The sequence below is a fragment of the Salvelinus fontinalis genome, chromosome 7 (genome assembly GCF_029448725.1).
Source record: "Salvelinus fontinalis isolate EN_2023a chromosome 7, ASM2944872v1, whole genome shotgun sequence".
Lineage (NCBI taxonomy): Eukaryota > Metazoa > Chordata > Actinopteri > Salmoniformes > Salmonidae > Salvelinus > Salvelinus fontinalis.
Window position 1 is genome coordinate 24,264,913 of NC_074671.1, and position 16,596 is coordinate 24,281,508.

At 42.6% G+C, this 16,596-nt stretch overlaps 1 protein-coding gene across 4 annotated transcripts in view; it reads left to right on the plus strand.

The window, feature by feature from the left end:
• The window catches only part of LOC129859259 (TGF-beta receptor type-1-like), a 67,886-nt gene that overhangs the window by 16,104 nt on the left and 35,186 nt on the right, over positions 1–16,596 (plus strand). For all 4 annotated transcript variants that reach the window (XM_055928800.1, XM_055928799.1, XM_055928797.1 and 1 more), the window contains exon 2: positions 15,514–15,762. In XM_055928800.1, coding sequence (XP_055784775.1) covers positions 15,514–15,762 — 249 coding nt within the window. The remainder of the gene's footprint in view (positions 1–15,513; positions 15,763–16,596) is intronic.

Below are 16,596 nucleotides of genomic sequence, written 5' to 3' on the forward strand. Positions count from 1 at the left end.
TTTCGATTAGTGTATGCTGTGTATTTTTACGAAATGTTTGATGATTAGTAATTAGGTAAACACGTTGCTCTATGTAATTATTCTAGTCCTTTTGTGACGGTGGGTGCAATTGTAAACTATGACATCTACCTGAAATATGCACATTTTTCTAACAAAACCTATCCTATACCATAAATATGTTATCAGACTGTCATCTGATGAGTTTTTTTCTTTGTTAGTGGCTATCAATATCTTAGTTTAGCCGAATTGGTGATAGCTACTGGTGTTGGTGGACAAAGAAAAGATGGTGGATTATGCTAATGTATTTAGCTAATAGATTTACATCTTTACATATTGTGTCTTCCCTGTAAAACATTTTATAAATCGGACATGTTGGCTGGATTCACAAGATCTGTGTCTTTTCATTAGCTGTATTGGACTTTAACCTGTTGAGGCTGGGGGCGCTGTTGTCACTATTTATGCTAATCGTGTAATTTTTGAAACGGCTTCCCACAAAATTCTTGATCGTACAATATGCATATTATTATTATTGGATAGAAAACAGTCTATAGTTTCTATAGGAGTTGAAATTTTGTCTCTAAGTGGAACAGAACCCATTCTACAGCAATTTCCCTGACATGGAGTCAGATTTCAGAAATGTTGGCCCCTGATCTGGAGTCAGTTAACCTGTTTGGGCTGCACGCTGAATATTGAAAAAACTGGAAAATGTGTGCACATTTTCAAACGGCCTCCTAAGAAACTTTTTATTTTCCAATATGCATATATTTACTACTGTTGGATAGATAACAGTCTGTAGTTTCTAAAAAGGTTTGAATTGTTTCTCTAAGTCGAACAGAAATATTTTTACAGCCATTTTCCCAGCCGAATTGAGTTTCCCAAAATGCGATGTGTCTCTTTAAGACCTTCTCTATAAAAGGCCATTTGACTTGGGACCATAGGGACACGTCAGAGGCGTACGTCAGACTGTAATGCGGAAGTGAGAATTGAAAGGAGTCGAATATCTCGTCCCTGGACTGAATAACAGAACTTCTTGTGAGAGCTGCGCAGTTAAAATAAAAATCCGGGCGCGAAGGATAATTTGATCTCGGCTTCTGGAACAAGGTAGGTAACGTTGAATATGATGCCTGACTACGATATTATTTGCTACATGTCACAAAATCATCCTAAAGTAGGTTTTTTCAATATACTTTAATTATATTATTGCAATTTATTCTGGACTTTAGATGTGAAACGACGGAAGAATTTTTTGAAGAAACGCTTTCTGGCGCAGCAATGCTACCGTGCTAGCTAACCAAAGAGGGAAATAATTCGTTCTGGAACCCAACTAAAGACTCTACTGGACATTGGACCCCGTTACAACATTCTGATGGAGTACCAAGAAAGATAAGACCCAATTTGGGATGCTTTTTCATATATATGTCGAACTGTTGAATGCTAACGCTGCTAACTATGCTAGGCTAGCGCTTGACTAGAATCAATGCTGCCTTATGCTAGCTTATGATGTTAGCTAATATAACGATATATTGTGTTTTCGCTGTAAAACACTTCAAAAATCGGAAATGTTGTCTGTATTCACAAGATATCTGTCTTTCATTAGTTATCCACCATATGTTTTTCTGAAATGTTTTATGAGGTGTAATTAGTAGCCGACGTTGGTGTATGTATTTTCTCTGGCTACTCCCGGCTGGATTCAGACTGTAGCTATGTATTAGCATTTTTGGGTAGCATCAATGTAAAACAGATTTATAGCTAAAATATGCACTTTTTATGAACAAAACATAGATTTATTGTGTAACATGTTATATGACTGTCATCTGAGGTCGTTTTTTCTGGGCTCTTTAGGTTGGTTTTAGTTTATTTCGGTTGGTTGTGCATGCTACTTCAATCATAATTCATACTTCATAATCATAATTCATACGTGTCTGTCCACTTTTGTATTTGGTGGTGAGCTAACATAAATATATGTGGTGTTTTCTCTGTAAAACATTTAAAAAATCGGACATGTTGGCTGGATTGACAAGATGTTTATCTTTCAAATGCTGTATTGGACTTGTTAATGTGTAAAAGTTAAATATTTTTAAAAAATAGATTTTGAATTTCGCGCTCTGCAGCTGTTGTCATTTTCGGTCCGAGGTCGGGCTTGCACCCCAAACAGGTTAAAAGGCCACTGTTATTGCTATGAGTATACGGACACTGCTTACGTCTTCCCCTGGATGCCTTTACGTGATGACGATTTGAATGGGGTCGATTGCGCGTTCACAGGCACTATAAATTAAAAAACCCTGTAGCTAGTAAGTCTTTTGGAGCTGCGTTATGTGCGTGGAGGACACCGACCCGCACCTGTTCCAAGCATTAGTGTTGGGAGTAATCTTTCTCCGGTCATGTTAAGACTCGTTATAGGAGTTAAAAACATCATAAGGTAGTTAATTTAAAGCGTTTTATAGCAATTTATATCCGTTTAGTGCGATTTTGGGACATTTTATTTCTGAAACGCTGTGAATCGCTGGGCACGCTTCCAGTTCATCCCGAACGCAGTTGGCATTTCCACATGGCAAGAGGACAGCTTTCCACCAAAAGACGATTAGACCCAAGAAAGGATCCTTTGCCCAAGATACTGATGGAAGAACAGCTCAAAGTAGGACATTTTTATTATGATAAATCGTGTTTCTGTCGAAAAATGTTAGTGGCTTAGGACGCCATGTTTTTTGACGTAGCTTCGCTTGGCGCAAACTGTATTGAAAAGTAAGGATAATTTAAAAAATGTAAATCCGCGATTGTATTAAGAATTAAATTGTCTATCAATCCCTGTCCACCCTATATTTTTTAGTCACGTTTATGAGTATTTATGTATAAGAGTAGATCACTGTCTAATATGGCGCACGGACATTTTCTCACCAGCTGGGCTACATTTCACATTGTCTAACCATGATTTTGGTGGCTAAATATGCACATTTTCGAACAAACTGTATATGTATGTTGTAATGTGATGTTACAGGGGTGTCATCTGAAGAATTCTGAGAAGGTTAGTGAAAAAAATAATATATTTTGGCGATGTTGACGTTATCGCTCACTTTGGCTAGAATCAATGCTGGGCTGCTATGTGCTATGTGCTATGCTAATATAACGATTTATTGTGTTTTCGCTGTAAGACACTTAGAAAATCTGAAATATTGTCTGTATTCACAGGATCTGTGTCTTTCGATTAGTGTATGCTGTGTATTTTTACGAAATGTTTGATGATTAGTAAGTAGGTAAACACGTTGCTCTATGTAGTTATTCTAGTCCATTTGTGACGGTGGGTGCAATTGTAACCTATGCCATCTACCTGAAATATGCACATTTTTCTAACAAAACCTATCCCATACCATAAATATGTTATCAGACTGTCATCTGAGTTTTTTTCTTGGTTAGGGGCTATAAATATCTTAGTTTAGCCGAATTGGTGATAGCTACTGGTGTTGGTGGACAAATAAAAGATGGTGGATTATGCTAATGTGTTTTTAGGTAATAGATTTACATCTTTACATTGTGTCTTCCCTGTAAAACATTTAAAAAATCGGACATGTTGGCTGGATTCACAAGATCTGTGTCTTTCATTAGCTGTATTGGACTTTAATGTGTGAAAGTTAAATATTAAAAAATAAAAAATGAATTTCGTGGCTCTGCCTTTTCAGTGGGGGTGGGGGGGGAGTGCCGCTAGCGGCACCCTCATCCTAGACAGGTTAATGTGTGAAAGTCAAATATTTTAAAAAACTATTTTTTTTGAATTTCGCGGCTCTAGCGGCACCCCAGTCCTAGACAAGGTTAACTAAAAATACTTTACTGTACTACTTAAGTACTTTATACCACTGTTGCCGGGTGGTCAGGGCTCCACAGTGCGAGCATTTCACTCATTTGTGATCAAAAATAGTCAAGTATGATCTCATTTATAGCTAAATAAATGCTGCAGTATTTCTGACATTTTGTTTCATAGCTGGTAAACTATTTGCACAAAGTCAAAGAACTACGAATCCTATATAGCCTATCTGTGGCTTGTAGATATATTACATCTACATGCCACAGTGGCTGGTTGACCAAAAAGTTAGTTTTAGACCCTGTTGGAGGCCCACTTGTTGCTGCGTGATGACCACTGTGCCCTTTTGGATGTTCATGTCATCTGTCCACTTTATTTGGGCGGTGGCGTTCGGCATTCTGTAGACTTCTCACTTTGCTTACCCCTGTCCAAAAATAGTCTCTTGGCTTTGGGGCTCAGGCAGCAGTCCTTCCCAAAACCATTTTCCTCCCCTAAACCATTTTGGCTGTATCCAGCCACTGTCTCTTTCTGGGTCAAGGCCAGCATGCTTTAGCCTTAAGTCTCTTACACAGTCCACCTGCCTATGGTCTGGTTCAGTCGCCTTAGTGGGTTTAAGGCATGGGGGATGACTTGTTCCCTCTACCAAGTAGTTAACAGAGTTGAGACAGTGGGCCAGCTCCCTCTTGAAGTGTATGCTGCTGATACATCAGGTTTCTTCTCCACCCAGGACCAGAGGCTGTCTCCTCTCTTGGGAAAGTAGAAGTGAGCAAATCTACATTTCCACTAGACAAAATATCCTCTGCTGAAACCATCAATAAGAGATTAGATGTGACGTGCCTTGGCCGGTACACAGTGTCCCTGATCTCGAAAGCAGGCTATGGGCTGAATCGTAAAGCAACTCGCCATCACGCCCAAATGGGTACTCCACTGCTACTATTCCAGCCTAGCTCACCTAGAGAATCCATGAAAAACCTAGCGAATGGGGTTGTGTTAAAACCCCCACTGTTTTAACACATTTTGTTCTGTAGGTTGTTATTGAGACCACACAAGCCATGCTTTTTTACTTGTAATATATTAGGATCCCCATTAGCCAACGTCAGTGACGACAGCTAGTCTTACTGGGATACATGTTGGCAGTCCTCGCCTTCATTTAATCCCATATAGGAACACTCATCAGTATGCATGGTCAGGTGCAGCATTGCTGGTCAGGATCTTTTGCATACAGAGCTTCTAGTCTGTACCCTCGGTGCCTGGCTGTTATGTGTGCTAGTCCATGTCTAATCAACATGCAGTCCAGGGAGAATGGAGGGGCGGGGGGGAGCTGTATGGATCCACTGTTCCTGGCCTGCTGCCAACAGATCATTTTTAACAGCAGTCTGTTAAAACAAGGGGACCTTTCTAAAAAGGGGGAGGAAGGGGTAGAATGCTCAGGACTACCCTGATTTTCAAACCTGTCTGGAATCCATTTAAGTGCACTAGTGACAATCCGGCTAGTGAGTCTACATGCAGGGTGGCTGGCCACTCCTCTGTACTATATTGTACAAGTCCTGAGCTTAGTCATGCGGTGCTCTCATGCTATGCAGCATGTTTCTGCCATCAGCACATTCACACTTAGCAGTTATCTTTTGGTTGGTACTTTAGACAAGGGGTTGTCAGACTGATGTAATATATTCATTGATTTTGTCGGGTAGTAGGGTGAATTACTCATCAGCCCAGATGTGAGTGGTAATGCCCAAGCTGTCTGCTTGCTGCTGCCTCAGGTAATGATTAGCAGCGCTTGTCTTTTAACCGGCGGTTCCTGAAGGCGGGTTAATGCGCCATGGGAGATGGAACGAAGGGGGAAAAACAAGGAAGGACGTACCTTCTCTACTTTCTACTGATCGGCCATCATCTGTTTCTCACTGTTCTGCTGGCTCATTTGCATATTGTTTTGATGCACTAGATGCACACGCTGCTGCCACTGACAAAATTGTTTAACCAATTGGAATGGGATATTAAATCCTGGCCTCGGTGCAATTGTAAATGCGTCGGAACTCTCGATGCAGATTACACAATTCATTTCATGCCCCCTGCTCAAGTATTGACTCGAGCGCCCGGGCTGTCGCTAGATCTAGCCTATTTGTTCACACCTCTTGCTTCTGTTTCTCTGTTACAAGAGGGAGGGGGGATTTTTAGCCCCCTAACTGCTTACTGACAGCTATGCATTGTTCGTGCGTTGCCAGGTAACGGCATGCATGTGGATGGTCTTGTGTTTAATAGATTAAAGGCTGTGGTTCGGCTCTCTGGGCACTAGGCGCTGTTCTAGTGTGTGTGTGGAGTAACGTGGCGGGGCGACACAGGCCAGGGCAGCCTCGCTCCAGACATCAGCCTCTCTCAGCCTCCCTGCTCGCTTCTTTCTCTCCTCCCCTTGAGTTAGGATGAGCCTCCACTGGAGTCCGATGACTGAAAACGCCATTCTCTTCTCCTCAAGTCCTGCCCCCCCCCCCCTTGTCGTCTGTGCTCCAACCCTGTGCCAGAAAGCATTCTCTTGGCACCGCCTCTATGCCAGCAGGGGTTCAGTGACGGAACGTGTATTTACATATTTACACTCTTCTGGCCTCTCCCTCTCTCGCTCTTGCGTTCTTGTTCTCTCGCTCTTCTCTCCTTCACTCCCTAGCTCAGCCAATCAGGTGGATTGTCCAGAGGCCCTCTTCCAACTCCCCTTTGACGCTCTGCTCTGGAACTGGTGTGTGTTGTGTTCTGTACCGCTGACCTCTCCTCTCCCCCTTTTCTCCTCCACATTGAGGTTCTGTCAGTTTGCCTCTCCCCCGCTTCCCCCCTCTTCTCTCTCATTCCCTTCTGGGTCAGCGAGCGCCGGATGAGATGTCCCTCATTCCTCACACAGCATTGTTGGTTCCCTTCCCTTGTCCTAGCCCAAGCCAGGACAGCTGAGTGAAAGAGCCATCTCATCCCTCTTCAATGTAGGCTGCTACCCCCCCCCCCCCCTCCTGCTGGAACTGTCCCCCTGGCCTCAGCACAAACAGGCCTGTGTGTTAGTTTTTACACCACCTTCTTGTTCCCTTGTAGGGACTGGAAGGCCACAGCTGCTCACTCTTATTAGCTGGAAGAGAGAGTTTAGTTCTTACGATACATGTTTAGATCATCATCAAAGGAGCTTGTTTGATGCTGATGCCATTGACCATGTGTTGGCTCATTGCCTCTGGTCACTACAAATGGCATAGGTTTTTTTAATATATATATATATATATAAAGGAAAATTGCATATTTTCTCTCTAACCTTTTTTTCCCTCACATTTTTTGGTATTCACTTGGATTTGACACAGCCTAACCGTTGTGGAGAATGGTTTGTGGTTTTTGTGGAGCATATCCTTAATGTTTGATCTGAGTTGTCTAGTTGTTGACTGTGACTAGTCCCTACAGTAGCTAGCCTGCATGTTGCAACCCTGTTCTCTAGTACCGCTGAACATGCTGCCTGGTCCATGAGAGAAGCAAAGAGGGAGGGAGACTTTTTTTTCACATGCTGCTTTGTTCTCGGTTACTGGAGGCCTCAGAGCACAGAGCAAGGCCCACTAACAAACATGTGACTTGCCACTGCCCGACACACAGCCAAAAGAGAGCGAGAGAATGTAGAGGGGGATGGAGAAAGGAGGAGAGGAGGATATCAGTTGGCATCATTCAGGGTCTACTATGCTCTAGGGGAGTTAGAGCTCTCGAGTAACCGTGTCAGTGCAGCCAAGTACTCACTAGTTGTGCTGCCTAAGTCTAGGGGCCTTCAAAGTATTCACACCTCTTGAATTATTCCACATTTTGTTTTACAGCCTGAATGACAAATGTGTGTGTGTGTGTGTTGTGTGTGTGTGTGTGTGTGTATACATGCATACATACATACATACATACATACATACATACATACATACATACATACATACATACATACAGTGGGGCAAAGAAGTATTTAGTCAGCCACCAATTGTGCAAGTTCTCCCACTTAAAATTACAGGCCTCATCTTTTTCATCATAGGTACACTTCAACTATGACAGACAAAATTAGAAAAAGAAATCCAGAAAATCACGTTGTAGGATTTTTAATGAATTTATTTGCAAATTATGGTGGAAAACTTTTGTTATTGACCAAATACTTATTTATCTCAATACTTTGTTATATACCCTTTGTTGGCAATGACAGAGGTCAAACGTTTTCTGTAAGTCTTCACAAGGTTTTCACACACTGTTGCTGGTATTTTGGCCCATTCCTCCATGCAGATATCCTCTAGAGCAGTGATGTTTTGGGGCTGTTGCTGGGCAACACGGACTTTCAACTCCCTCCAAAGATTTTCTATGGGGTTGAGATCTGGAGACTGGCTAGGCCACTCCAGGACCTTGAAATGCTTCTTACGAAGCCACTCCTTCGTTGCCCAGGCGGTGTGTTTGGGATCATTGTCATGCTGAAAGACCCAGTCACGTTTCATCTTCAATGCCCTTGCTGATGGAAGGAGGTTTTCACTCAAAATCACACGATACATGGCCCCATTCATTCTGTCCTTTACACGGATCAGTCGTCCTGGTCCCTTTGCAGAAAAACAGCCCCAAAGCATGATGTTTTCACCCCCATGCTTCACAGTAGGTATGGTGTTCTTTGGATGCAACTCAGCATTCTTTGTCCTCCAAACACGACGAGTTGAGTTTTTACCAAAAAGTTCTATTTTGGTTTCATCTGACCATATGACATTCTCCCAATCTTACATTTACATTTACATTTAAGTCATTTAGCAGACGCTCTTATCCAGAGCGACTTACAAATTGGTGCATTCACCTTATGACTTCTGGATCATCCAAATGCTCTCTAGCAAACTTCAGACGGGCCTGGACATGTACTGGCTTAACTTCTTGCGACTACAGGGGGTGCTGTTTTCTCATTAGCATAATTGCATTACAGATTAAACGGCTTCCTACTAAATTCTTTATCGTACAATATGCATATTATTACTATTATTGGATAGAAAACAGTCTCTAGTTTCTATAGGCGTTGGAATTTTGTCTCTGAGTGGAACAGAACTCATTCTACAGCAATTTCCCTGACATGGAGTCAGATTTCACACATTTTGGCCCCTGATCTGGAGTCAGTTTAAAGGCCACTGTGAACGCTATCAGGATACGGACACTGCTTACGTCTTCCCCTGGATGCCTTTACGTGATGACGATTTGAATGGTATCGATTACGCAATCACAGCCCCTATAAAACAAAAACACGTGTAGGTAGGCAATCCTTTCCAGCTGCGTCGGACGCACGGTGGACACCGACCCCGTTCTTTTTCCAAGCATTAGTGTAGCCAGTTATATTTCTCCGGTCATGTTTCTACTCGTTATAGGAGTTAAAAACATCATAAGGTCGTTAATTTAAACCGTTTTATAGCAATTTATATCCGTTTAGTGCGATTTTGGGACATTTATTTCTGAGACACTGTGAATCTCTGGGCACGGTTCCAGTTCATGCCGAACGCAATGGGCATTTCTACATGGCAAGAGGACAGCTTTCGACCAAAAGACGATTAGACCCAAGAAAGGATTCTTTGCCCAAGATTCTGATGGAATAACAGCTCAAAGTAGGAACAATTTATTATGATAAATCGTGTTTCTGTCGAGAAATGTTAATCGCTTATGACGCCATCTTGCTAGACGTAGCTTCGCTTGGCGCAAACTGTATTGAAAAGTAAGGATAATTTAAAAAATGTAAATCAGCGATTGTATTAAGAATTAAATTGTCTATCAATCGCTCTCCACCCTATATTTTTTAGTCACGTTTATGAGTATTTATGTATACGACTAGATCACTGTCTAATATGGCGCACGACATTGTCTGACCAGCTGGGCAACTTTTGTCATTGTCTAACCATGATTTTGGTGGCTAAATATGCACATTTTCGAACAAACTGTATATGTATGTTGTAATGTGATGTTACAGGAGTGTCATCTGAAGAATTCTGAGAAGGTTAGTGAAAAAATTAATATATTTTGGCGATGTTTACGTTATCGCTCTCTTTGGCTAGAATCAATGCTCTGGTAACGTTTGCATATGTGGTATGCTAATATAACGATTTATTGTGTTTTCGCTGTAAGACACTTAGAAAATCTGAAATATTGTCTGTATTCAAGGATCTGTGTCTTTCGATTAGTGTATGCTGTGTATTTTTACGAAATGTTTGATGATTAGTAAGTAGGTAAACACGTTGCTCTATGTAGTTATTCTAGTCCATTTGTGACGGTGGGTGCAATTGTAAACTATGACATCTACCTGAAATATGCAAATTTTTCTAACAAAACCTATCCTATACCATAAATATGTTATCAGACTGTCATCTGATGAGTTTTTTTCTTTGTTAGTGGCTATCAATATCTTAATTTAGCCGAATTGGTGATAGCACCTGATGGAGTAAGAAACTGATGGAGTTAGAAAAGTGGTGTCTTTTGCTAACGTGGTTAGCTAATAGATTTACATATTTTGTCTTCCCTGTAAAACATTTTAAAAATCTGAAATGGTGGCTTTATTCACAAGATCTGTATCTTTCATTAGGTGTCTTGGACTTGTGATTTAATGATATTTAGATGCTACTATTTAATTGTGACGCTATGCTAGGCTATGCTACTCAGTTTTGGGGGGGGGGGGGGGGGGATCCCGGACCCCGGACCCGGGGTAGATACTCGTGAAAGGTTAAGCAGGGGGACACGTCTGGCACTGCAGGATTTGAGTCCCTGGCGGCGTAGTGTGTTACTGATGGTAGGCTTTGTTACTTTGGTCCCAGCTCTCTGCAGGTCATTCACTAGGTCCCCCCGTGTGGTTCTGGGATTTTTGCTCACCGTTCTTGTGATCATTTTGACCCCACGGGGTGAGATCTTGCGTGGAGCCCCAGATCGAGGGAGATCATCAGTGGTCTTGTATGTCTTCCATTTCCTAATAATTGCTCCCACAGTTGATTTCTTCAAACCAAGCTGCTTACCTATTGCAGATTCAGTCTTCCCAGCCTGGTGCAGGTCTACAATTTTGTTTCTGGTGTCCTTTGACAGCTCTTTGGTCTTGGCCATAGTGGAGTTTGGAGTGTGACTGTTTGAGGTTGTGGACAGGTGTCTTTTATACTGATAACAAGTTCAAACAGGTGCCATTAATACAGGTAACGAGTGGAGGACAGAGGAGCCTCTTAAAGAAGAAGTTACAGGTCTGTGAGAGCCAGAAATCTTGCTTGTTTGTAGGTGACCAAATACTTATTTTCCACCATAATTTGCAAATAAATTAATGAAAAATCCTACAATGTGATTTTCTGGATTATTTTTCTAATTTTGTCTGTCATAGTTGAAGTGTACCTATGATGAAAATTAGAGGCCTCTCTCATCTTTTTAAGTGGGAGAACTTGCATAATTGGTGGCTGACTAAATACTTTTTTGCCCCACTGTGTGTGTATGTATATATATATATATGATATCTGTCTACACATAATGATAAAGTGAAAACTTGTCTTTAGAAAGTTTAGCTAATTTATTTGAAATTAAATTCAGAAATGCACTACATGACAAAGTATGTGGACACCTGCTCGTCGAACATCTCTTTCCAAAATCATGAGCATTAATATGGAGTTGGTTGGCCGTTTGCTGCTATAACAGCCTCCACTCTTCTGGGAAGGCTTTCCACTAGATGTTGGAACATTGCTGCAGGGACTTACTTCCATTCAGCCACGGACATTAGTAAGGTTGGGCACTGATGTTGGGCTTTTAGGCCTGGCTCGCAGTCAGCATTCCAAATTCATCTCAATGGGGTTGAGTTCAGGGTTCTATGCAGGTCAGTCAAGTTCTTCCACACCGATCTCGACAAACCGTTTCCGTATGGACTTTGCTTTGTGCACGGATGCATTGTCATGCTGAAACAGGAAAGGGCCTTCCCCAAACTGTTGCCACAAAGTTGGAAGCACAGAATTGTCTAGAATGTCATTGTATGCTGTAGCTTTAAGATTTCCCTTCAATGGAATTAAGGGGCCTAGCCCGAACCATGAAAAACTGGATGCATGTTTTGGAATATTTGTATTCTGTACAGGCTTCCTTCTTTTCACTCTCCCATTTTAGGTTAGTATTGTGGAGTAACTACAATGTTGATTCATCCTCAGTTTTCTCCTATCACGGCCATTAAAACTCTAACTGTGGAAAAAGTCAAGGGGTGTGAATACTTTCTGAAGGCTCTGTATCTGGTCCTTGCCCTTATTACCCTGATCCTGCTCCCTCTGGGTGTTTTTTTTTTATCTGCCTGGGACTGCTTCTACGCCACCTTTCTAGGTAGGTGTGTGTGTGATTTATTTTTTAATTTTAAATTTTATTCATTATTTATTTTATTACTATTTTTTAAATGTTTTATATATAACCATGACCCAATTGGGATTAGAGGTAGACATGGAACAGTTTGTATGCCTTGGAGAGTCTTTGGTGTGTGTGGTTGGGTGTATTTGTTGAGTTGTTAGATCACTGTGAGAGCTTTGTTTACGCTCCTTCTGTCCTCCAGGTCCGCTCCCCTAAATTAGGAAATAATTCCAATCGTGCCTATTTTGTTGAGCTGTTTTACCGGGTAGACTTTGTTTACTTGATGTAGAGCAAACATCAGGGGGTTGGAGAAAGCGAGAAAGGACATTTGTTTTTTTCCCCCTATACATTTTATGACACCTAACAAATGGTGCTTTGCCACAGACTAAATAAATTACCTGCTTCTTCAGTGCCAGCTACTCCTCCCCTGTTCCCTGGTTAAATTAGTTGCTTTCTGTGCTATCTAAGGATGAATTCCTTATGCCTGCCATTTACTTGTGTGTGTCTGTCTGCTGTTGTGTCATATCTGAGGAATGATGGAAAGGGGAGCAGATTGAATCCGCCGGCTGTTGGACAACTACTCTGCTCTCCTGGCAACGACTCTCATCTTTTGCTTTCTAGGCCTATCTTCTCTCACTCTTTCTGTCCTTCTCCCTACCTCCTTTTTTTTTTATCACCGTCTCTCTCTGCTGAAGGAATCCACAGATCTAATCAGACTCATTCTGCCTTACTCATGCCCCCTGTGTGCCAGCCTCGGTGCCCACTGCCCAAGTACCTCCCAACTACAAAGGAATTGAATGTTCCCATGTATAAAGGGACGCTCAGCAGCCTAAAGAGACTTTTCCCCCTCATGTTCTCTCTCCTTTGATAACTCACTGATATGAAAAGATGGGATGAGGGAACAGTACAGTGGGTGAACCGGATGGGTGATTCGTATTAGAATTCTGCTTTCACCTGTTGATGGAAACCACTGTGGGATTATGACAGCTCTCATACTGAACAGCTACTTTTGTTTTCTCACTACTGAACTTAGTTGAATGCATTGACTGTAATTCACTCTGGATGAGAGCGTCTGCCACTACCCCTAGATTCACTTTTGTACTGGTCTGAGATCAGATGACATACTGAAAAGGTATTGTTCCATTCACAGACGTGTTTATTTAGTCTAGTCTCTGCGTGCGTGTCTGTCTGATTAATTTCCCCATGCCAAGCAAAGCAGTGAGTCGCACTCTCCACATCCAAAATAGGACCAGACTGTGACCGAGACAACTACGGGCGGCTGGTGGCACCTTAAATGGGGAGGACGGGCTCATAGTAATGGCTGGAACTGAATAAATGAAATTTGTTTGATACCGTTCCATTCACTCCATTTCAGCCATTATGAGCTGTCCTCCCCTCAGCAGCTCCTGTGGTCCCAACCCTGACTATCTGGTTCTCTCGCGTTCTCTCTTGGTCTGCCACGCCATTCCAGCTGTGCCGGCAGACACTGAAACATGACTTGTCTCAAAATCGTTTAATCTCTTCCCTAGGTTTCTCTTCTCCTCAATGGTCACTGATGGGCGAAATGATTGAAACTTAGATTTCCACAATAGTAATTTTGTATGCCACGTTGGTGCAGATCAGCGCTGTTTTGACTTTATAACAACATTTCTCATTCTTGGAAGCTTTTCATGTCTAATGGGCTCTAGAGTTGAGGTGTCTTTGCCATGACAAAGGGCCGTACACATGGCAACCTTCCACAGACAGTCACACCATCCACCTCCTCCCCTGAGGCCAAGCAGTATTATTAAGGTGGAGGTATGGAGACCGTCTAGACACTTGAGATATGCTCCGCTGCCATAATAGTTGTCTGGGTTTTGAATGACTAGTTGTTTAGAGTAAACTGTGAAGGGCAGGCACCGGGGTTATGGGAGGGACAGACTCACTCCTCTCTAGGTTATTCACAAAATAATTTTGGTTGCGCGCGCTTTCTCGGTCTCTCTCTTCTACTTTGTTTCTAGCGCTCTCTCTTTCACTCACTCTCTCAAGTTGTCCTTTTAGTTGCCCTTTCTGTCCCCCCCTTTCCCCTCTGCCTGAGTAGCCTTTCCTCACACTCGGTTGTCATTACACACACCTAAACAGAGGTTAGCACTTGGCGTCTGTCGGCCTTGATGTTTGACTCCCAGGTGGGGAGTGTGTGTGTGAGCCAGGTGCCATAGCGAGCGTGTGTTTATTGGGGAGCTAGGGGCCAAAAGCCACACTGAAGTAGCCTAGTCAGCTATTGATACCCTACCCCCAGACCTGTCAATGGGGCCACCACCACCAACCAGCCTTGTAAGCATAGGAAGGCACCTCGCGTAACGACTGTCTATCTGTTCAGTAAATAATTTATCCCCCAATGTCCAGTAGTGGTCTGACGGTTTAGACTGGCCATGCATGCTGTCTGTATGTCTGACCTAGTTCAGCATCTATCTATCTGAATCCCTCAAATGGTTACAAAGCTTTGAACTGACAGGCATCCGTGCTGAGTTTAAAGAGCAATTTGTCTGTATCGACAGGTATAAATGAGGGCTGCAAAGTGAAAACAGATTTCAATTCCCAAAGTCTCATTTTGAAGTTGGAACTGCTACAGGTCTCAGTCAGAGTGATAGGCCTAGGCTGCTCAATCCTGCTCCAAGTTATACGCACTCAGCCATAGCAACACAACCATACCATTAGACTAAACCTTTGGCGTAGAGGTAGAGGGAGAAGGAAGTGTAATAGAGATGGAAAAGGAGAAGAGGAAGAGAATAAATAGAGAAAGAAAGAAGTGTAACCATAGTGAGGGAGAGGTAGCCTGGATAGAGAAATGGAGAGGGAGAAGCAACTTAAACTGACCCAGCTAGGTTCATAGTAAATCTCTAGGTCTAAACCAGCACAAAGCTCTTGGTGGTTGTTGTGAGAAGGTGAAAGTCTGGCACGCTCCCTCTTGACAATGTCTTACGTTTCATCTGCAAGTGTTCTGGCTGCAAACGGGCTGAGCAGGAAGGAAGCTGACTAAGGGGAAGTGAGACTACGGGTGGTTAGGTGGATCACATAACCTCAGAGTGGGCTAGCGTTGTTTTGACGTGTTGTTGACTTGTTGTTTTTGATTAGTGTAGCAGACAGCATTGAGGTTTTTCTGTGCTGCATTGTAACTACTTATTTGTTGCTTTTATGTTAACTGCTACACACACGCGCACACACACGCACACACAGTGAAATTGCGCTCTTGTATTGTAGCATGCACTCTGTTCAGTTCCTTTTGTGGGGAAGATAATAAGTGGTAATCTCTCCTTTGTTCTCATGTTCCCTCCCCACTCTCTCTTTCTTTCTACCTGAATCTCTATTCCCTCTCTCCTTTCTCTCATCGCACCCTCTAATAGCCTTGCAGTGTTACTGCCAGCGATGTCTCAACTCCACGTGCATCACGGATGGCCTGTGCTTCGTGTCCGTCAAGAAGTCTGGCAGCAGCATCACCGCCGAGAGCAGCATGTGTGTCCCAGAGAACGAGCTGATTCCGCGTGACCGCCCCTTCATCTGCGCACCCTCCACCAAGGACGACACTGGCATCTACCCCATGTGCTGCGCCACCGACTGGTGCAACAAGAACCCCGACCTCAGCGTCTTCCCAGGTCCGTCCCTTGTGTGTCTGTCTGCGTGTGTCTCATAAATGCACACAGTAAACTAAGAACCCAAGCCTTTGCATTTATAAGGGCTAGGCTGTAGGCCTCAGGGTTATTTATACACGGACTGTTCTACTGTACGGTGGAGTACTATCTAGGGTCCTCAAATTCAAATCTGGACCGCAAAGTAGAGCTGGGCGATATGGCAAAAAAAATCCACATCGATAAGGTTCCCAAATTGACGTGAAAACTAGAACGTTAAGTTTCTAAACGTTAATATGCACCATAAAATAAAATAAATCCTTTTAAAATTCTATTACTACTAGTTTGATGGTTGTTGCCATCAACTGTCCCGTTAATGATCACACATATTAGCAAACTTATTTAATTTCAAACTTCACATTTCTCTAGTATTTAAGCTACTTATCGTAATGAACGATATCAGAAAAATGCCTGTGATAAGTGGCCGGTGTCGATCATTTTCGGTTTATTGTCCCAGCTCTACCTCGACGCTAGTTCCGCTGCTTCTTTTCGTTCTTCCCCTCCAATCTGGCTAAAGATGGTTTCATATGGGCCTGATGTGTTTCCCCTTACTGCGGCAATGAAAATGCTGATTATTTATTTAAATTCCTTACTACAGTCCTCCAGCCCAATCACAGGTAGGTTTTTGGATATAGGCAAATCAGCTATTTTCTTTAGTTCCCTTTTTCTATTATACAGTAAAAAGTGTGAAGTTAAATTCATTGTGTTTTATTGAGTAGAGGTGTGAATACAGGGCCGAATAGTAAATGTTGGTATTTTTCGCATGTTTCTGTGCAAAAATATTTGGTCACCTTTTTGGGC